General features: G+C 39.6%; 1 protein-coding gene across 10 annotated transcripts in view; it reads right to left on the reverse strand.

The window, feature by feature from the left end:
* esrrga (estrogen-related receptor gamma a) overlaps positions 1-23428 on the reverse strand; it is a 144719-nt gene that overhangs the window by 45571 nt on the left and 75720 nt on the right. For 7 of the 10 annotated variants that reach the window (XM_043262139.1, XM_043262136.1, XM_043262138.1 and 4 more), the window contains 3 exons: positions 15706-15834; positions 5564-5979; positions 2679-2795 (listed from right to left, as the gene is read on the reverse strand). In XM_043262139.1, the coding sequence (XP_043118074.1) occupies positions 2679-2795; positions 5564-5979; positions 15706-15833 (661 nt within the window). In that variant the 5' untranslated portion in view covers position 15834. The remainder of the gene's footprint in view (positions 1-2678; positions 2796-5563; positions 5980-15705; positions 15835-23428) is intronic. The other 3 variants (XM_043262141.1, XM_043262140.1, XM_043262142.1) reach the window with 1 other exon arrangement.

The raw sequence follows: 23428 nt of genomic DNA on the forward strand, positions 1-23428 counted from the left end.
TGTGCTGTTATTGAGAGGCTTTGCTTGTGCATATGTATGAGCGGTGTGTGTGTACAATGTGGGGGTGTTAAGCTGCAGGTGAGAGTTGCGGTGTGATAGGTGGACAGATATCATGTTGGGTGGTTCGACTAGCCCTGCGGGGGTTTGGCTGTGTGTGCTGAAGGATTTCATCACTTTGGATGCCCGGTGTACAGAAGTCTAAGTGTGTGTTGTGGATGAATGTGTGTGTTGTGAGCAAAGGATCCTTTCTTTATCAGGGCTACTTATCCCATCCCCACCTCCATGTCTCCCAGGGGTGACAGGGCTAATTTCAGACAGATCTTCCCCTTAAGCTAGCTGTTGGCTATGGGAAACGTCCCGTACCCCCTCCCCCAAAACCCTCCAACACCAAACAGTGCCTCTGCACGGAAACTGACACATCGGTTTAGCCCGTACCTCACCAAAGCTAGCCAGCCACGGTTAACGCCGGCTGACACCTAACACACACACACACACACACATAGATGACCGATCTGGATTTAATCTGATCCTAGGTCGGTGAGTTCTGCACTAAATCACTGAAAACATCAAAACCTGATAAAAGTGCTAGCAAAATGTAAAAAGAAGGTAAGTTCTTGTAACCATCAGACAAAATGTTAGCTTTTGCAGAAAGCCATGAGAGACATCAATCGTATTTAAATAGCCATAAATAGCTGTGTTTGCAAGCATGTCTAAAACAAACCTTAAAAATGTGCTGAAGTAATGTTTGAAAGCTAGTGAAGCTAGTAAAATCAACAAACTAAATGAAGTTAGTGGGGCATTTTACACACACAGAAGTGTGAGGGACCTTAGGCAGTCAACAAAATCAATAGCAAATATATCATACAAATACCAAGAAGGTTACATTTTTGTGCTTTTGTATTTGTGTTGACTGAGTATAAAATGCTATAAAAACAACAATATTAAGAAAATTTAAATAAATTAAATTATTCTAGTGCAACGCTTAAAGGTAGTTAATAAAGTGCAGTGACAAAGTAAAAAAAACCCAAAACATATATAAATAACAACACAACCTTAAACACAAGCTAGTACTATGGTCAGACGTAGTGTTGTAAACCTAACCTAAATAATGTTTTTTAGACTAACATTTTTTGTACAGATTATACATCAATGGTCATAAGGTTGAGGAGTCATTATGTTGCATGTAAAAAAAAAAAAAGCTGTGACAAATGACAAACTGGCAATTCAAAACTAGGGACCGTCAAAAAGCGGCTAACAAAAACAATACTATAAAAAAAGAACAATGAATATACATTGCTGAACTGATTTGTTTGTATGCATTTTTTTTTCATTCTTTGTGTGTAAAGTGAACATGTTTTGGAAAAATAAGAAAATTGATGCATCAATTTTTCAAATGACCCTTATTCATATGTAGAGGGGGACCTCTGTATTAAATTCAAGCACTTTACAACAAATGGTTGTGCCATTGGGTGCCATTTTGATATATGTGTGTATGGGTGGCTAGCAGCAAGAACAAAAGGCTGCTATTTGTCTGGGTGCTCATGGGAGAAGATGCCATATCAAACATGCAACTACATCCCTCAGACCTTTCTGAAAACAGGCCTCTACTTATCAATTACCTACCTGTCAGCGACACCGGCCGTGTAGGCAAATGTCCCTGCACAGGGCAACAATAGCGTTGAATGAGATTGCCATTTGTGTGTGTGTGTGTGTGTGTGTGTGCGAAAAAAGACGGATAATATGAAAAAGAAACATTTCACGCAGGCAAAAACACGCATATGCGCACGCTCGTACACTCAACGCAAACAAATGTGGACCTGTGGGGCATTTGCGCCTGCTGTTGCTCTCCAGCTGCGTTGTTTTGGTATAATGTGAGCTGACCACTCAGGTCCGCAGAAGGAAGGTTGGCCGCAGGGTTTGTGTATGTGTGTCTGGTCTCGTGTCTCGGTGAATAAGGTGCAGTCTACCTGATCCTGACTTAAAGGGGCATAGCGTTTGTGTCCACACACAACTGTGAGCCTATAAGTACCGTCACCTGCATCTCTAAGAGCTCCTGTTCTGTGAGTGACAGAAGCATAGCCTACCTCTCATTCTCTCTCAAGTCTTCCCTCTCCCGCCTATGACGCCGATTCTTTCAGAGGCAGACAAAACACTTCCTGTCCACCTGAATGAGAAGCGAGGAAACGAGCTGCCGCGCTGCATTTCTGCCACTGAAGATATCCGAAAGGACTTTTTTCCTGTGTGAAGGTTAAAGGCTAGTTCAGGCAGCTCCTCTGTAAACTTTTAACATCAAAGGCGGGAAAGCCTGGAGAGCCTGAGCCTGTGTTTCCACAGGAGAGCGGCGGTTTGAAAATAACTGCTTGTCCGTTTGGCAGACCTCTGAGAAAATGCCTCACAGGCCGGCTCTCTAAATAATAACCAGTCTTGTTAGTTAGAACTGGGCCTGGAGGCCAAGACAAAAGATGGTGTTTGGCTGACCGTGAGTGGCCCTCAGGGCACGAGGCCAACCGGCCCTTCAGTTTCAACCTTGACTTCATTCTAGACCTGTTCTACTTTATTTTCCCCCTTATGGAAACCTGCGCATTTCCTCAGAATGGTGGATAGAGTGAGGAATACAGCTGGACAACGGATAAAATGTTCATTTCCTCCCCTCCCCAAGCATTTTTTATTACTCTCACCTTCTCGCATCATGCCGACGGTCAGACACTTCATGAAGCGGCAGGCTTGGCAGGACTTCCTTCTACGTTTGGTGATCTCACATTCATTGGTGGCGGGGCAGCTGTACTCAATGTTTCCTGTGGCGAGGCATGTAGAGAGAAGGAACAGAGAGTGTTTAATGACTGCCAACAAAACCTTATTGCTATAGCAATCCAGCAAAAAATAGCATACAATATAATATAATATAATATCATTTAATATCTTACATATAAACACACATAAAAGTTTGAAGTAACAAACAAACACTGTACTTCTCAAAGTTTAAAATAATCTAATATGTTTGTATGTGTAACTTATTTCTGCGATTGCATAGCTGAATTTTCAGTGTCACACAATCCTTCAGAAATCATTCTAATATGATGATCTGGTGCTCTCAGGAAATGTGTATTGTTACGTTATTATTAATAAATACATTATATTTTTTTTTATTTTTATAATTTTTATTATTTAATTTAATTAATAAAAAGTTCAAAACAACAACATTAATTCCAAATTTAGATGTTTGGTACCATTATAAATGGCTTTACTGTTGATAAATTTAATGCACTGTTGCTGAAATAAAATCTTACTGACCTCAAACTTCAGAAATGTATTGTACTTTCAAGAAAAGTACTATACAGTAAGTGCAAGCCCAGACTCAATTTGTCAGTTTAAAAGAAGAGACTGAAATACAGCAATCACTTCCCATCAAGTCTACATATGTGTGTGTGACTGAGAGTGCAAAAGGCCACAAAGGAAAGCGCCACTGGCTCTCCTCAGAGGTCATGTGTCACAGAGCTGTGTGAAGCTGCACAGGCAGGCAGACAGGAAGGCCAGACTTTACTAAACCTAAACAAAGACCTGCAGGTCACAATTCACCTCTGTGTGAACTTCCAATCACCTTGTGACCACTAACACGGCTCCTCATCCTACCAGTGCCCCACATCAACACACAAGTTTGCTACTACGATTCCTGGCATAGAGGAGACTATTACAGCATGTTCTTTGAGCATTATGATGCTACGAGACGGAAAAAGCAATGATATATGCTTGTTATTGCAACAGCATGCAAATAGAAGTCTGATGAGTAATCTGGCACACAATAAAAGCATTTAAATAGTTTTTTGGCTGTATTATAAGAATGACTTGCCAGATATAGTAATTTAATTTAACAAATTTAGGGTTTGGAATGGCTTATGGCAGCATTGTAACTGTTAGTGTATGGAAAGAATCTGTGCTATAGAATAACCATTAGTACACAAATAAGTGCACTCACACTTCTTGGGCTGAAACAGACTCTCTCACACACACGCACTCATGCAATTAACATAGGGCCCGTCTGGGACCTCTACACTGATGAAATATTTCAGAGTTAATCAGACTTTGTAAACACTGATTTGTATTGACTTCTCTTCTGTGAACTGATGTTTCCTCATTAAAAAGCAGATTAGCAGCGCGAGCAGGGGGGCTAAATGCTCAAGACTGCTAATTCAACAGGAAACAGTATTTAAAGTATGCATGTCCATTAAACTGAGCTCCAATATTCATTAGTCAGGTAATCTCCAGAATCCATTAGGGTCTTCGGATTGGGAGGAATGCATGTGGAATGGGGATGTGTGTGAAGATGTGAGCCGATTCTCATGAGGCTTGAAGCCGGCTGAGTGGTCTTAACCAACTGGGAATGTTTAGAGGGGGGAAAATCCTTGCCAATCTAATATAGGTGCTTTCCTACCAGTAGTTGAATGCCAATGGCTTGAGCTCTGTGTCCAGGTTATCAACACAGTGGAAAGAAGGCTGTATGTGTGTGTGTGTGTGTTCGCTGACAGGATAGAGTGATGTGATTTGAGTTAGGTGGCAGTCGATTAGTGCAATGTCCATTGTCTATCAGTCAAGCGTCTGCCGAGAGGTCTCAAACAAGATACAAAATGTGCCTAGCCCTTCCTTCCACTGCCTGTCTTCATACTATACGCTACGCTTTCATCATTCATCAGTCGCAGTCAAATGCCAATGAAGCTCATTACTGGAACATGGCAACAGCGTGACCTTGGGCTGACTTTATGATACGGCTATGAAGAAGGGACTTGATTTGGGAATGTTCTGGGCTTCCTGAGGTGGCATTCTTGGTGTTCACCTCCCGTACTTTGCCTGCCGCCTGGCTATGAGTGGCTCAATTGGGAGGTGATAGATGCAGGTTGTCAGGTGGCATTGGAGGAGTGCCACCGGAATGCCATCTGCCAATGATTTGAGTGGCCATGGCGCCCCTGCCGCCGCCTGTCCCAGTGCCCCCAGCCGAACCATGGTCCTGACGCCTCTGCATCCCTTAACTCCCCAACCCTGCTCCTTCCCTCCAAAACCAGCCAGTCTGGAAGTCAATAAATGTCCAGCTGGATGGGATGTTTTTGGAAATCACCAAGAGTTTTATTGACTAATGGGATGAAACATACCGATATGTCAAATTCCCATCTTCTGGAATGTGTTCAGGCTGAGCATAATATTTGACCCATTTATTCAGCACCTACTTTGTTCCTCAGAGCTCTCACTGCCACTACTAAAAAACAGATTCCCAGTATATTCAATTACCTTGTCAATTAGCTCTTGTTTTGAAATAACTGATAGAGCTTGCTAATCTGAAGAAATAAGACAGTAAATGTTTATTTTTTTGCAGCAAATACCATAATAAGCCAGAGCATTACCACTCTCCGGCTTTACATGTCTACTGGACAGAAAGCTGCTTAGGTCTAGTAAAGCCAGAGGATGCTGTATGTATGGAACTGCTTTGTGCTGATTCTAGGAATTGCAATCTCTAACCCTTGGCCTGCCACCTGAACCTAGCTGAAGTTCTAGCTGAGGGAGGGTAAAAGCCAACCTTGAATGGTCCTCTTGAAAAAGGCCTTGCAGGCCTCGCAGGAGGCGACACCGTAATGGTAGCCGGAGGCGATGTCCCCGCACACCAGACACAGGCGCTTGGGCATGGAGTTCAGCATGTACTCGCATTTAATCTGTGAGTCCTCTGTGATGGTGCTGGAGCAGTCCTCATAACGCTTGGCTCCGGCTCCGCTGGGACCCAGAGCACCAGTTGGGCCGTAAAGAGTGGGTGAGTCCAGACCGTTCTGATGGCCGTTCATGGTGGAGCTGTAGCTACCGCTGGCGTCTGAGGAGCCGCCGGGGCTGTGATGATTTACGCTGTCCGTCAGTGAGGCAGGGCTGGAAGGTTCCGTCTTTATGTAGGAGGGGCAACTTGACTCAATGTGGCGGTCCTTGCTGGACATTCTGCAGAGCAGCCTGCATGAATAAAACATAACGAGACAAACACAAGTGTTAGTAACCGACAGTTAAATGATGCCTTAGATGCTCCTGTAAATTCAGGCTAGTCTAAAATGGTCTTTTTAGAGTGGGTGACTTAAAGTGTGTCACCAACACCAAGCCATTGAGAAAAACAAAAGAAATAGAAACATACAACCCCCACCCCGGCAACTCTCCACTTTGCACATGGGTCCACCTGCGCCTTAGCCTGAGAGAACAGAGGATTCAGCAGCTAAAAAAAGCCCCTGATTGTGAATTCAGAATTCTAGTTTTTTAGCATGTTAATGACTTCTCTGAGAGGAAACATAAGAGGGGAGGCATATGAGAGCCAGTGTGCCACGGTCCCTTGGGTCTCACTAAAGTGTCTGAGTGGTTGTATATCTACAAGGCTGTAAAGAGGAGAGCTAACATCGCTACTCTAGCATAGCGTGCAGCCAATTGAGTTCTAAAGAAATGTGCCACAACCAACTCAGACATGTCCTAATAGTTTTAAATATATAAATAATTTATATGAACGTTTATATGCATGTGTTTTTAGGCATTTGACATTATTTACCAAATTTAAGCCAGGATCTAACTGATTATAATGTGCATAATTACATTTTGCATATATGCACAAATATTTTTAGCATTTCATATACATTTATTCTTTTATCTTTAATATAAATTTGAACTCGGACCATTCAGATTCAGAGCAAATAATTAACCGAAGTTATTTACTGTCGAGTTACAAAGCATGAGACAAATCCTGTCATTTCTCCTGGGCCAAAATTGTCTATCTCCACCAAGAAAGTGCTAAAGGCCTTTTCTAGTGATTGTGGATCAAGAGGTGGGATCCGGTGATCAAATGCACCATGACAGATGAGCGTCTGCAGGGCGGAAGAGAGAGGGACAGTACGGAGAGCTCAGCGCCATCACTCACTTTCCAGTCAATATCAACTTGTTCTACATGACTCTAATCAGTGCGGAGGCGCAAAGCAGTTCCATCATCCTCGCCCGTGGCCAGTCACCATCGCACACACACACACACACACACACGCATCGACGGACAGAAAACAAAAAATCTGCTAGACAGACACAAACATCCAGTATCAATCCAGTAACACAAACAGACACCCACATAGTCAAAAGCAGAGACTCTTCAAAGCCAAACAAAAGAGCAGGCCGACCAAACCCCACCCGCCCAGCACACATCGCTCGATACCGCCAACCCATTTAGTTGAACCACCCCTCCACCCACACAGCCCTGGGAGAGAGGCCTATTAATGAGCGCTGTAATTAATAGATATCTCTGCTCTGTCTTACAGGAGGCTTCAAGGCCTGCAAGAGTGGATTAACCGTTTCCCCTGTCAACAATCCAGAAGACCCTGAGCTTGGTCCTGCAGGGCGTAGAGGGGGTGGAGAGCGGCACTTCACCAAACCGCCTCAATTAGCTGCACTTCTGCATCTACATTTAGCAAAACGTGATCGTTCAGGGACTGTTTGTTTCTCTAAAATCCTCAAAGGTTTTGATTTCAAATAGACTGAGTGTGAGGTCATGCTCAAACGCGCTCTCTATTTTCCATTAACTACATTAGCGGTAAGGTGTGTAAAATGCGGGATGATGGTGGAGGAACAAAGTCGTAATAGAGACAGAATGAAAATCACAGAGGATTTATACAGAAAACACATCAGGACCGTTTTAACATGGAGATGGAGGGGGACAAATAAAAGAGGCAGTCTGGAAGACCACACAAAGGTCTTTTTAATTAAGGAAGCCCGCTTCTAAATGAGGGCTCTAAAATCCGGTCAGCTTGTAAAAGATGACTTCTTCTGTGGCCCATAAAGCAAGAGAGCAAGAGAGAGTGTGAGAGTGAATGAGGGAAATCTTTAAAGAAACCAGACCACCTTAATATTCAAAGGAATTTTACAGAAACAGACCAAACAACATATATTTTAGCAGCATGAACCTTTTTTATAAGCATGCCCAAAATTTAGCTGGCTAACGTATGAGGATTTTGCAAGAATGATTAATAATTAAGCATATTAAAAAAAATTGTGAATTTGATTATATTTTAATTAGATTTAAACATTTTTACTTTAAAAATTATATTGCATTGAGACCAGTGAAAATATTGGCAGGCCAAGAATAAATGAGAACTGGCCAAGTAAACTTTTTAGTAATATGAACCAATTTTAAATCAAATCGAATTGCTGGATGATGATGATGATGATAATAATAATAATAATAAAAACAACAACAACAACAACAACAACAACAATAATAATAATAATAATAATAATAAGAAGAAGAAGAAGAAGAAGAAGAAGAAGAAGAAGAAGAAGAAAGAAAAATAAATGTTTTATAGCACTAAAATTAATAACTCATTTATTGGGTCTGGGTTAAAAATAAAATAAAATAAAATAAAATAAAATAAAATAAAATAAAATTAAATTAAATAAAATTAAATTAAAGACAAGTTGCATTGCTGAAATCTTAAGAATAGATGAACGACTAGCTATTAACGCATTATGATGTAAAAGCTCAAAATATGCTGAGTCAAGGCACCTGTTTCCTTGTATTGCAGTGAGAGGCAATCGATTATGAAAAAGCTCCTATTACACTTCTACTGATGCACCACCGAAACACACACATACACTCACACTCATACCCATACTCTCAGACAGGTGTCCTGGGGTGTGCGAGAGGGCCACAAAGGTATTCTAGAACATTCCAGTAATGTCAAGGATGCATGTTGTGTATTTATACACAGTGTAAAGCCGGTTAAAATCAGTGAAAACACAAGCACCGCAGACTGTTTACACTCGCAACATATTCTCTCATTCTATTTTGGGTAACAGAGACAAACTGGTTTTTTTGTGGGGCAGCTGAGAAACCCGCCTCCTGTCCTGAGTGACACAGAGAGTCAAAACGGCGGGTAACAAAAGAGGAAAGGGCCAGCATTGTAAGAGCCCCTCGTGCTTTACAGCGCTGCTCTTAAGGCTCTCAACAGGAGACACCCTGCTCTATAACTTTGACTGAAAGTTATTAGCGTTCTCTTTCTCTTGCTCTCTTTCTCCCGCTCTTTGAAATTCTATGACTCTATTAATCCAAACCTGCAATATTCACAACTCTCTATAAATTCAATTGTCAGATGGGGGATTTTTATTCTAGGCCGCACTTGAATCCAAAATTAGAGGCAGTAAAATTCACATTAGCTCTAAGAGAAATGGAATTCTAAAGCCTATATTTTAGAAGAAAAGAAAGCCCTTTCCGACAGAGAAGAGACTATTTGAGAGGTAATGATTTTATCTGTTTTCACCACTGCCTGGCGCCGAGCTTCAATCCCACAGTGTGCCATTAACAAAAGGAGTTCTTATGCTGAAAAGCAGTGGAATTTAGTTTAAGCTTATGAATGGAAATAATAATCGTCAAGTGGAAAGGGTAGAAAAAAGGCAGGCGATAGTCAGGATAGAGACAAGATGAAAAAAAGCACAAGACATAATCGGTTGTTCTTTATTGTTAGGGACATTATTTGGATTTAACATTATAAATAATGTCAGGGTTTGCACATTTTATTTTTTTTTTTTTTTACTGAATTGTGTTGCTGATTTATATAAGCTGGCTAACACAAATGAGGTTGTTAAAAATGGCTAGAATGATTTATAGAAGTCTTGAAAGCATCAGTAAAAACTGGGTTAAAATCATTAAGAAATATATTCCATCATTTTTCAGAAATGTATAGCTCTTATGCGGTTGCATTGTAGCTACTATCTACATATAAAAAAGCCTTTGACACTAGCTTGCTCTGTTCTTTTTCTATTCTGTTTTCTTTTTATTAATTATAAAATAAAATAAAAAGCTTACTGAGACTCGTTGCAGCACTTTTTACATCATTGCTCAGTTGTTGATTCCCATTGTCTTCATTTGTAAGGCGCTTTGGATAAAAGCATCTCCTAAATGACGCAGTGTAAATGTAAATGTATTATTGCAAATTAAAAGCTAATAAATATGTAAATATAATACAATTATATAAACAATGTTAATGTTTCGGACATCCCTGCATTCTATCATCATTATCTTTGACGTAACTTTCTCTAATCATGACACTAATAATAATTTCGGTTCAGTAATGAGAAAAACTTGAAAGAAAAGTCACATCCAATACTTTCAGAGAGGGTCACACAGATGTACAGTCACCGTACAAAGGACACAAGTGTATTACTGATCTTATCCGGACTTCAAATATTTAAGCCATCTATTTGCTGAAAGTTAAAATTCAGAGTGGATCTGCGACCAAAGAGATTATTGTCTTCTTTTTGTTTTCCTCTAGCTGTCGACTCTCTCTTATTTTATGTGTTCAGGCAAGGTGTCACAAATCAGCAGGAAAACAATTTTGGAAAACACAGCCACTTGGCAATGACAAGGTGTCATTAGACTGTTTGATCCAGTGCTCTGACAACTATAGAGGCAAACATATAATCATTGCATTAAGGTGAAGCCACTGAGAGTTTTTCTCTCTCTCTCTCTCTCTCTCTCTCTCTCTCTCTCTCTCTCTCTCTCCATCTCTCTTTCTCTTTGCCGGAAGCAGTAAGTCTGTGTGATCACGGATAGCTGGAGGCAGCACAGTCTGCTAAACGCTGAAACAAAACTGCCCATGAGAGCTATTGACTGTTTAGATGCATATAGCACTGGATGAGTGGGAAAAATGCATTAGAAAAAAAAAATAATATATAAAAAAATTTGTAATTACAGTGGGGTCAAAGAAAGTCTGAGACTATATTTGCAAGTATTTATCATTATTATTACTATTATTTAATGAATTAATGTTTCAGAATTTTGTATAAACAAAAAAGTTAAGACAAAATGAAAAATAAATATTCTGCAAAAAAAGTTAAAATATAGGAAAAAGTTAAAGAGCGACATACCAAATCAAAATTTTGAAATGTATTAAAAACAATTCAATATTTGATGCTGATTATATATACTAAAAATAAAAAGCTTTTTTTTCTGTTTTCGTACCCCAAACCATTCCATTCTTTTTAATAACTAATATACAAAATATTTTAAAGTGCATTGCTAAACATTTGTTTCACTGCTTAGAGTGAGTTAAAGGCACGTCTGCTCTAGAGAAATTCAATTAAACCTTATTAAACGGCAACTGAACTGCTTTTGCAGTGACAGGATACTGATTACACTTGTTCCCGCATGAGAAATACAGACATGCGAAACAGGTTGCCTTTTCCGGCTGTATGGGCAGATCAATTGTTATAACATTACTGGGTTGGAAAGTAGTAATTCACTTCATTGTCGATGGACGCCTGCAAAATAACACCTCTGATTACATGCAATCAATGTGATAATGGCAAAAACACATTTGTACAATGGAGCGAGCTGCCATAAAAATGCCAGCGGCAGGCCAGTGGAGATGAGGAGCTAACGCTCTGCTGTGTAATAAATACTACAGGCCAACCAGTAGCCCTTAGCAAATCTCCTAATACAATATTATAAATGTAGAGAGATAAGAATGTGTATTTATATCTTGTCTAAAAAAAAAAAAAAAAAAAAACTTTAAGTCTTTGCAACTAATTTAAAATTTTCCAATAATATATTTTCCATATATATATATATATATATATATATATATATATATATATATATATATATATATATATATATATATATATATATATATATATATTGGCTATTCTACCTTGTTCACTGACAACAGTACAGGGTTAAGATGCCCAAACCCGATAAGAGTCATGTTTGTGTGTGTGTGTGTGTTTGACAGACCCTGGCAAACTCGTAGATGAAAATCTTGATGATTTAGGTCATTTTCCTGTGCGGGCAGATAAGTGTTCTGCTTTATCAGGTAAGATGTCCCTCTCAACAGCACAAACAACACACGTAAACATACACACACGTGCACACATACTTACATGCGTAAAAATGTAAAAAAAAAATAGGATATATATGTACAAAGTTTAGCAAAATCTGTCAGTCTAGCTGAATTGCTGTCAGTGTAAGAGGTCAAAGTAAAGTTCGGAAACCATAACAGAGATTTGTGAAGTTGGACATGATCGTTATTTCATTATCTGACGTTACTGTGGGTAGGAGCGAACGTCTGCTTCTTCTGCAGTGACAGGCCCTAAAGAACAGGGCAGAGCAAATAAGCTTTGGCATTTTTCAATAAGCAATATGCCTAAAATCACTGCTTTACCGCTGTTGGAGCGCAGCACCCATCTATTCAACCCCAACAGGACATGAGAGCAGATAAGCGAGGATGAGCCGCAGTCTCAAAGAAATGAAATTGCACGTAAATATAATAAAAAAATAACGGGAGTTAAAAAATGGAGATTAAAAACACATTCTATTAAACAGATGGTTAAAGAGGATTTTATTCCAGGAAATATGACAAGCGTGTAAAAGAGGTGCTCAGAGCGGGGAAAAAGAGGGAGGGAGGGAGAGAGAGAAATGGTGGTTGTTTTTTGGTGAGTGAACCGGTGAAAGCCATGTCTTTAACCAGATCAGATTCTTGAAATTGGCTGTCAAGGCAGGATTGTCCTGAGTTATAGCTGTCTATCACCCCCGCTCGCATGGAGACGCGCCGAGCTGCTGTCGCCTTCCCCTGCCGCAAAGCATCTTAAATTTTCAACACCACCATCTGTTACAAAATCTAATTCACATTCCGCCCATAATCGGGTTTACCTCTGTAATACCCGTTCTGCCACTCTCTCTCTCTCTCTCTCTCTCTGCTCTGACAGAGCCCGTCCCCAAGCCCAAACAAAACACTGTCCGTGTCTGCAGGCACACTTTCATTAGGGTGAAAGAAGAGGCAAAAATAGTCAAATCATTTTTCAGAATTTTTGATGCTTTGATGGCAAAGACGGTAACATCATTCTACCTTCACTTCAACTACCACAGCTATGCTGTTTCCCTCATTATAGTTGTCTGAGTCAATAATAATTTAGAATATATATATATATATACACACAAAATAATAATAATATTAAGATAACAATCCTCAAAAGATTACGTATAAGTATGTAAAATATATTAATATATGTTAAAAGATATGTTTGAATTTAAACTTAAAATATAATAGGAACAACGATAAATGCATTATGTTTAGATTAAGTACATCTAACATGAAAAATTTTTGAAAAAAAATCACAAAAAAATTGTATCATCAGTAATATTAATCAGGAAAATTATAAATAACTAAAACTAAATCTGAAACAAAAATGAAAACAATTTACAAAATCTTAACTACTAGGATTAACTAACTACTATTTTTTCCTCAATAAATTCTTAATTTGCTTATAAATAATTAGTAAGGTAGTTGTTAAGTTTAGGTATTGAGTAGGATTAGGAATATAGAATAAGGTCAAGTAAAATAATGCATTAATATGTGCTTAATTACATCAATCCGAATAAAGTGTTATCAAATAAATAAGTAAAAATATGAATATTTTGTTGTTAATCATTATCAGAATAAAATAAATATTTATTTTGTCCAGTTTCCATTTGTAAAATATAATTTCAATAAAATCAGCATCCATCTACTTCCAACTAGTAGCCCCAGCCCATTACATTCAGCCCTAAGACTCCTGAAAGATTTTAAGTTTTAACACAATATAAAACACCTCAGTCTAATAATCCTCCCAGTTATAAACCTGCGATTCAATCCAATCTCCACCCCGCACTACACCCAAAAGCCCTTCATTTCCCATCTGCGTTTAAGGCAATCTAGTTTATTACACAACCCGCTAAATTTACAGTAACAAGCCGCTCCCTTGACAAATTAATCATTTTCCGAGTATTTGATCATATAAATAAAACAGTGCCTCCAGAGGCTGAGGAGCTAAATCAGTTGATTCCGTTTATCTGAGGAAATGGCTTGCATCTGGGTAACAGCTCACCAGCAGATGGAGAGGTTTTTCCCCTGACCCCAGGACCAGGCTTCTGTCTCTCTCACTCCGTTCTGAAATGAGACTTATCAGAGGAAGGTGTGTGCATGTGTGCGAGGAAGTGTTGAAGGTGGGTGTTCGCCTATTTCAGTAAAGGGATTTATTTATCCGAGAAGACTTCCACTGGCGTTCAAAGTTCTCCTGGTTCCCAAAGATCCCTGGCACTAGTCTATTAATGTGGGCTTTTCCCCCAGATCTGTGTGAATCTTAATTGAACTGTAAACAGTATGTGTTTGTGTATCACATGAATCTACAGCCATCGTCGTGAGATTGTGAGCTTGCAGGCGCACATGTGTGTGTATCTATGCGTTACTAACCTAAAATCTTTGGATACAGCTGCTAGTGAAACATCCTGCTCTGTTTGGTGTGTGTGCGTGCGTGCGTGTGCGTGACATGCCTGTTAGCATTAGCATTAGCCAAATAAAGACAGGAATTCAAACTGTTCTGTGACCAGTGCGGATGCTCCCAGCATGCTTTGTTTCAGGCCCATGGCGTGACACTGCACGGCTTGTCTACTGAGAGCCACAAGCTCCAACTACGCCAGTAACGTGATCCTGATTGGCTTAGAGCGGAGAAGACTTTCTTGCATGCGAATGGAGCCTAATTGGTTTGACCCAGACTAACCTGTCCCAAATCCAATCCATGTAATACATTTGAGGGCCCCCATCAAAGCACAGTCACCTTCTTTTAAAAGGCTTGAGTAAATCTCCAAAAACTCTTGCCCTAGGACACACACACCTAACTAAACTCCAAAAACAAGGAAGCCGAGTATTCAAAAGCAACATAAGACCAGAAACAATTCACTTATTTACAGCGTTAACTAACATTCCACATTTGCATGTTCCTGCCAAAATAAATACACGTAACTACAAATGTTACTAAAAATTAATATATCCGAGAAAATAAAAACGTACCACTTGAAAATAAATCAAAGAAGTGAAGGCACTTTTCTCTCTGACCCTTCCGTAACCTCTAAAGTAATAACCATAAATGACCTGAAATTACAACAGTCAAACAAAGACATTTTACAGAAGATGGTCTGAGAGAGAGAGAGAGAAAGAGAGAGAGAGAGAGAGAGATAGAAGGGCCTGGTGAGGACTCTTAACTGGTCACATCTGGCTGTATTTTATACGCAAATCAGCCCCCACTAAATCTAGATAAAACTCACTGACTCGTGATCGGAGCAATGATCTTCATACATCTAAATTTATATGCTAATCGGAATCCTTGAAGCATTTAACACATTCCTCTGCATCTGGAGGGGGCGACAACCGCAACCTCTCCAACCTATACCCATAAACTCAACATAAACTTTCCCTATCCTCATCTATACTTCTTGTCAGCATATCTACCTATCTATCTGTCTGTCTATCTATCTATCTATCTATCTATCTATCTATCTATCTATCTATCTATCTATCTATCTATCTATCTATCTATCTATCTATCTATCAACACACAAACACTGAGATACAAAACAAATGAAAATGAAAATTTATAAGCCCAGGGAACAGCCTAGGACCAGGTTCACAGCAAACAATGGGCACAACATGCAGAAATTACGTCCTGCAAGTTGACGACACGCACAAACACTGGATGAACCACACTAAGACACTGACTTGAATGAAGCAAGCATGGATAAACAATAGCTGGGCAGGCAAAACACAAACAAACACACAAACAAATCATAAAAGAATCATCACCAGAACTGATTTTGGCTTTTGATGACACTATTTTTGGTCCTTTCCTTACCTTTGGTTATATAGAGCATGTGCATCACGCATGTGACTGGCCTCGATGTCGTATTGCTGTTGTGTTCTCCAAGCGCCGCATTTGGCGTACTTATCTTCGCTATTAACTTGGGCCTTTGATAAATTCATTCTACAACAAAAGGGAGAGCAAGAAAAGGAATAAAAACGAGGGTCAGTGAGATGGACTGAGGAATTCTGATAAAGAACCATTGAGCCATTAACTGCTGACAGACAGTGACGCAGCTCGGCACTCCGTGAGAGACAATATTCCTTCTTTCCTGACCGGCATTCTTCAATGGATCGGCTGTAACTGTGCGTCTCCGCTGAGGATCGGAAGAGGGTAAAGACGGGCTCTTTTGTTAATGCCAAGCGTTAATTGAAACCGGCCTTGACGTTTTTAATGCGCAGACTCATCATTCTACCGGCTGCAGATTTAACAAGTCTGAGGTGTCGGCAGATAAAAGAAAGAATCGGGGAGATCAACGCACGCCCGTGGCCCCTGTACACATAAGGGCGGGAGAGCCCGTGGCTTTACGGGACCCTCCAAATCAGAGGGGGCAGAACTGCTTGAGAAATGATTGTATAAACGAATGAGGAATGTTTTGACGTATGCCAGTTTATTTGCTTAACGTCGGCATTTCAAGGACAAAGATAGACGTCCTTATTAATCGAATTTCAGCTGCAGGTAATCATAGAAAAGATAAATAAATAAACCACACACACCCCTAGTAAACACTTAAAAACGCCTCAGAAGAAAACAAAAGACTTATTCAGGAGTGTCTGTTGCAGACTTATTAGATGTAAATAACCCTCGACTGTGTGTTAGTACAGCAAAATCTTTATACAAACTTATGGAAATTAATTGAGGCCGCAAAAAGAACCTAAGAAAAACACCTGCACATTTTAAAGCACACTTAAAGTTCTCAGCTTAAACGCTGAGCTCTCCAAAGATGAAACGTTCATTTTTGAAGATTCCAAACTGTGGATTTTGTACGATTAAAGTAAAGCACTGGAGAGCAAAGCAAGTGAAGTGGTACGAGCCACAGGCAGTGCGGCTGAGTGTGTGAGTCTGCCACACTCTCTAATTAACAGAGGAGGCCCCTAATTCTCCTTCTCCGTTCCAACTCAGCAAACACGTTCAATGTCATTAGAGCCGCACAACCCCCAACTGTCCCCACACTCGGACTGATGAAACTAATCACTCAACTAATGCTGTGCTTCAGCGGCTGTCTGAGAGAACGCAGCCATGAAGAAGGTTCTCGTGTTCGTTTCTGTCGATCCGCCTCTCCTATCTGTCTGCAATCAACTCTAAGCATTTCTCGTTGAATGTCTGTCTATTTAATTTTTTTAGAGGGGGGGGTTCTAAAAAAATCTTGCGCTAAAGTGTGAAAACTGTTTCAAAGTTTCAAAATTGTACTTTGCATTGTAGTTTTCCTTTTTTTTAAATAATCAAATCAATTCTCAAGTTCAAGGACATAAAAATTCAGGGAGCATTAGTGTGTTTTGAATAACATTAGCTATTGTCAAATCTATTCTGTCACGATCATTGCTAATTTGAGAGTTAATTCTGAAGTGATACACTTCGGAGTGTGTGTTTACCTCACAAACAGTGGGCAGAACAGCATGTGCTGTGCGTGTGAGTGTGTATGAGGCTGGTGAGCCAGTCAGAGCTTAGTGGAAAAAGCAGCGCACACACACACACACACGCACACACACAAACGTAATGTGTTGGCTTTAGTTCTGGGCGAGTGAGCAGCGGAATCGATAAGCTCCAGCATCACACACGCCACACGGCCTGATACACTCCTGTTTCTCTCAACTCTCTTTAACGTGACTTTACACACAAACACACTACTGCACTCCCAGTGCTAGCGGCATTAAATATCTGACATTAACTATTGGGATGCAATATTTATTTTTTTGTTTCATTCCTGTCAGATGTGTAGACAGGCCATGCTGTATATAACAGGACGCATCATTAGCGGCGAACGAGGATGAAAATTACATCAAAAGCCAATAAACTCTTTGACTTTAGTGGCACAATATTAAACATCTGAAAAGAAATCAGAAAGGAGGGTTTGCATGTAAAAAAGTACATTAACACAACAGTAAATACATTTTCTAATCATGTTTATATGCACTTAAAGCATATAAAAAATCTCTTTATTTAAGATCATCTTAAATGTTTAAATTAAGTAAACAACACCACACGTAAAAAACATGCACAGTTAGACATGCACATGCGCACGGACATGTACAAACACACACATATTTCTCAGACATTCGCTAAACGCTTTCAGAAAACGGAATATCTATTTCATCTGGAATGCTAAAGCACGGCTGATATTTCAGAACAGCATTTGTGACAGAGCTATGTAAATAACATGGTAAACGTGGCCTGAGTATGTACAGTAAAATAGTTTATGCAAATATAGGGAAATTAATTAGGGCAGGATTGCTGGATTGTTGAGCACAGTCAAAACGTTTCCTTAAATTTGTACATTTTTACAGCACATCACATTAATCGTTTACTCGCTTCTTTACTTCATTTAGGGCTCTATAACTGTACGAAGTAACAAAAGAAAGAAAAGAAAAGAAATGTGAAGAAACCTACATCATTTTATAAGAAAAGACAGAGAAAATAAATATGAAAAAGAATTTATATAATAATCTAAATATAAAAATACTAATAATATAATATAAATAAATAAACAACTAAATGACAAACTCTGGTCATCCTCATAAAGTCACAATTAAAATATTGACAAATATGATAGTACCACTTTAATTCGATTTAACTAATATTTATTAAAATTGTCTTTTAGTATTTACTACAACAACAACAGTAATAATAAAATTTTTATCATTCATTAAATGTATTATTACTATATTATTATTATTATTATTATTATTATTATTATTATTAAAACAATAAGGACGCAAAGGATTTTAGAAATAAAAGGTTGATCACACAATGAAAACAAGTGTAACAGCTAAAATGAAGTGTCACTTCAGATCAGTGGGAGAAACAGGAGGAGAGAATGAATCTATAGGGATCTACCTGAGCCCATTTCACGCTACTGTCAAAACGCCTAAGTACTGCATCCATGCGGACAAGGATTAACACGCAGGACAATGAGCTGAATTAAGCCAAGTGTGTGTGTGTGTGTGTGTTGCGGCCATGCTCTGCGACTCACTCATGTGTTGCTATTCCATCTGTGAATAGTGGGGGTCTGATTGATTAGACAGGTGCCATTCTTCCTTATGCAGGAATGGCCGCCCCATGCACGGTAAATGCCATGCCTATATCTCTCCGTCTCTCACTCTTTCCTGACAGCTCACACGACTGGTTACTCATACCCTGCTAATTACCCAGTCCTCCGACCAGCTAAAGCATACATACACGATAAACACACACACCTTAAACGTTTACCCATGCAGAGACGCTTACAAACGCAAAAAATAGACTTACGTCTAACTCCTTAATAATAGCTTTTGCTATTAAACGCCACCCTGTTAGTGCTATCGTATCACAGACACCACCGGTGGTGGCTTTAAACCGTGTCAGCAGGGTTTCTTGTTATTGTACTTTGACGAGCACGTGATTTAACCTTTGGGGGCTGAAGGCTGAAGAACGGGACAGGTGGAATTAAACGCGGGCCTCGCATGCAGGGGCAGCACAGGCAGCGTGGCCGGCCACGCGGCAGATGGACTGTCAGCTTTAATATGACGGAGCGCGTGCGGGCGCTCCAGCCTGGAAGCACGCGGATCTCTACGGGAATGCAGCCGCTCGCCCGCGCAACAGGGGCTGGGAGCAGACGAGAACTGAGCTATGAAGCGCAAATACACCCGTCTGACACGTCACACAGACATGCACAGGTCTACTTTTACATCCCACGAAGCACGCAATAATTCTGTTTTGCTATCTGCAGATACATGTGAGTTCAAACAGCGCTATAGGCTGCAGTCAGGTACATCCGCACCCTGTCTAAAAAAAAAAAAATTACCGCACATAAGCAGATTTGTTCAAAAGCCTCCCATCAGGATCGCTTTGATAATCTACAGCAGGGCAGAAATAACACTCGTTTGAATTAACTCAAAGTCAAGAAATTTCGCATTCTAGATAAAAAAGCAACACTAGCTTCTGTTTGCCTAAGCGTTTCCACGGGGACACGTTTAAACAGGTTTTAAAAAGTCATGTTAAGCAAACACGGCAAGATAATGTACATAAAAGTGCTGTGGAAAATGACATACACAGGCTTGATTTAGCGGCATTTGAATTTCAAATGTAGCACGTTTCTCCAAGGATTTCATCATTCTGGTTTATTTGAGAGAAAAAACTGGCCTCAAGGTGCGCGTATAGATATTATTACGCATGTTTGTGACCCTATAGAGGCTTGAAGGTTTTTTTTACAAACAATACGGTGAAATGCATTAACAATAAAATTGATTTTCATCTAAATGTTTTAAAATAACTCACTTTGTTAAAATATTCTGACTGACTTAATTTAATTTGATGTCAAATATTAAACAACAGAACTTAAAATGTTTCAAGTATCCGAACAGTGCAGAAATTCAGCGATTTAAAGAGTCCAGAACAGCCTCCAGAATTGCTCCACAGCTGACTGAAAGAAATCGGGCCTTACATGGTAAGCATCACACTGATCTCATCACACACACACACACACGTGATGTATGACAGGAGAAAGCGCAGTGAAATATTTCACTGTCATCCGTCACCCAGCTGGGCGATTCATTTCCCTTTCTCTGTTACGAGACTACCACAATTTCACAATTTCATTGAAGACCAATGAAGCTAAAAGAGATTCAAAAATCAGTATGGATTCACTCCACTAAAACTGGGGAAACTTTACCGCCTTAAAGCTCTAACATTTTGTCCTTTCACACGAACACATAAATGTTCTTGTGTTTACGCACATAACCACAAACAAATTTAAATGCCAGTTATATCACGAGCAAAAAAAAATTCTCATCTTACATTCTAATTATTTACCTACCTATAACCTACTTCAAAAACTATTGTACACTAATATATTTTTAAAGCACAAAACCAGCACACAAAAGGCACATTCATTTGTTGTAATGCACCTTCTATTGAGAAATAACTAAACAGGAAGGGAAAACAGATTCAGAAAAGCTATATCCGCATACCGAGAGACAAACGGTGAGTCTGCTGGGAGCCGGTGGAAAACGCAGTGGCTAAAAGCACTATTTTTACACCCTTATCTAGCCCTCGTGGACCCTCCTGCTTCTGGAGTGACCACACTCCCTATTGACCTGCTGTAACTGTATCCTACAGGCTCTCAGCCGGCCCGCGCCTGCTCTGCCTCACTCTTAGCAGGCCGAATCATCCGCAAAATAAAGACTCAAGCAAAAGGGAAACCAAGGTCTAAAAATTGCAGAGAATAAAGCACATTTCCGTTTTTTTTTTTTTTTTTTTGGGGTTTTTTTTTTTAGCGAGTCTCAGCTGGTGTGGGCCCTGTTAAAACCCTTATTCAACTTCTCGTAAAAATCGACGCAGTGCGTTCGGAAAATCCTAATGGATTGATGCATAAATCACACAAATTGACAACTGCATCATCAAGCTCTCGCGCTCACGGCCGGCCGTGTGTTTTCATGTGCGCGGCACCTGCATGCGAGCGTTTCACACGAGTGTGTGCGTCCGTCCGACGGGCCACTTATTGCACTTTTTAACAAAAGGGCAAAAATATAGCTTCCCTTTTTTCTTACAGCACCCCCCCCCCCTCCCTCCGGCCTCTCTTTTCTCCTGAATGACAGGCCGCTGGAGGGGCCGGGAGGGAAGGGGCTCTCTTTTAACTGGAGTTAATTACCCTTGGAATGCCTCAGACCCCTTCAAATAAGGGGAAGTGGCAATGCTCTGTCTCCAATAAGCAGGACAGCGTAAAGACAAAGAGTGTCCAGACAGTAATCGACAAGGGGCCACGGAAAGAGAAAGACATGCAGGACGAGCCACGACACCTCTCACACAGGGGAATGGGATGGAGCCAAATCAAGACTGAACGGCAACAAAGGCCTCCTCACACACACACACACACACACACACACACACACACACCGCACACATGGCAGAATAAATAAATCTGTGCTGTGCATATTGACATCATTTGACAGATGAATTAAGTAAATGATTTTATAAGGAGATTAAATGGAATTTAATTTACACAATCTCTCTTTATTCCTGCTGATCCCAGCCTCTGGGGTTTCATTCGCCTCTCGCAAAAAGAGAGAGAGAGAGAGAGAGAGAGAAGGGAGTACGAACGGGTGTAAAGAAAACGCAAAATCAAGTTTTCTTCAAGGGCCACAGGGGGGTTTCGGTGTTTTAAAATCATCCGCAAAAGCGACAAAAGGTTGAACATGCATGAGTGAACGCTCAGACACCTTCTTCACTATTCAGCCCACTGCAGGGTCCAGCAGTGATTTTACACACATGACACCCGCGCTTTCCAGTGGACATTCACACTCCATTGCCTTTAAAAAGCTGACTGCTTGCTTCTGGTCAAATTAAAAAATGTCAAGCATTAGGCTTTCAGGTAATTTTTTTCCTCTCGTTTTTGCTTAATTTTTTTTTTCTTTTTTATTATACACGTACATTCTAGAAACGAACAAGATTTTGAGAAAAAATTAAAATCAGTAGAAAAGCATGCATGTGATTTTAAGGCGATCTTTCGAGAAGCTGCATGAATTTCTTTGCGTAAATACGGAAGTCTTTTAAAACGTCCTAATTCATTCATTAAGCAAAACTGAAAACACGCTGAACAATCAAAGTTGTACACCACATATGTAAAAAAAAAAAAAAAAAAAAAGTCATTTGAAAAAATGTGTAGTGCATAAAACAAATTTAAATGTAATTTAAACATATATTTGTTTTAAAATAAACTGCTTGTAAATCTTTTTTTTTGTAAAACAAACAATACACATTTAGATATCCTAAATAGCCAAAAAGAATAAGGATATTAATAATAATAAGAGTATAAATATATAATAATAATAAACATTTATAAAGATTCTCATTAGAATTCAAATAATTAACAAAGACATACAAATACGCTCTCCAACCGTGAATGTAAATATTAAAATGAGCGTGCAGATGTAAATGTACATGCAGACGGTGAGAGTCTGCAATTATGATAATAGCTAAACCAGCACTTGTTGTTATTACCATCATTAATATACTAATTAGAATCTCAGTAGTCAATTTGTGTTAAAATAAAGATCAAACAGCGAGCGAGCGCTAAATGGCTAAAAGGCTGTGAGGAACCGACACTCTTATCTCTGAATTTCCTTTCATGAGTCTGAATAATCCAGTCAATCTAATGATCCTGTGCAGGGTGTGTGCCAACACATCCACGCCACTGCTGTCATTCCATCAGCATGCAATATTGTAAATCTCCATCACTAAATAAATTCACTTTCACGGCTACGTTAGCATGGATTCTTCAGGTGTGTTAATAAATGGCTTTCAGGCTAAAGTTGAGCTGCTCGTGTGTTGTATTTTGCAGAACGATGGCTGAAGATTTAGGAGACAGGGATGGTTACCTGTTTGTGATCTTTCTGACCCTTATCATTGTCTTTTTTTTTTTTATGTATTATCAGTTCACAGCCTGCTTTTCTGATCAGTACACGCATGCAGCGGAGGGCAGAGGTTAATAGTTTGGTCGTTTCTTTAATTAAACTTGTATGTG

Source organism: Puntigrus tetrazona, chromosome 17 (assembly GCF_018831695.1).
Source record: "Puntigrus tetrazona isolate hp1 chromosome 17, ASM1883169v1, whole genome shotgun sequence".
Classification (NCBI taxonomy): domain Eukaryota; kingdom Metazoa; phylum Chordata; class Actinopteri; order Cypriniformes; family Cyprinidae; genus Puntigrus; species Puntigrus tetrazona.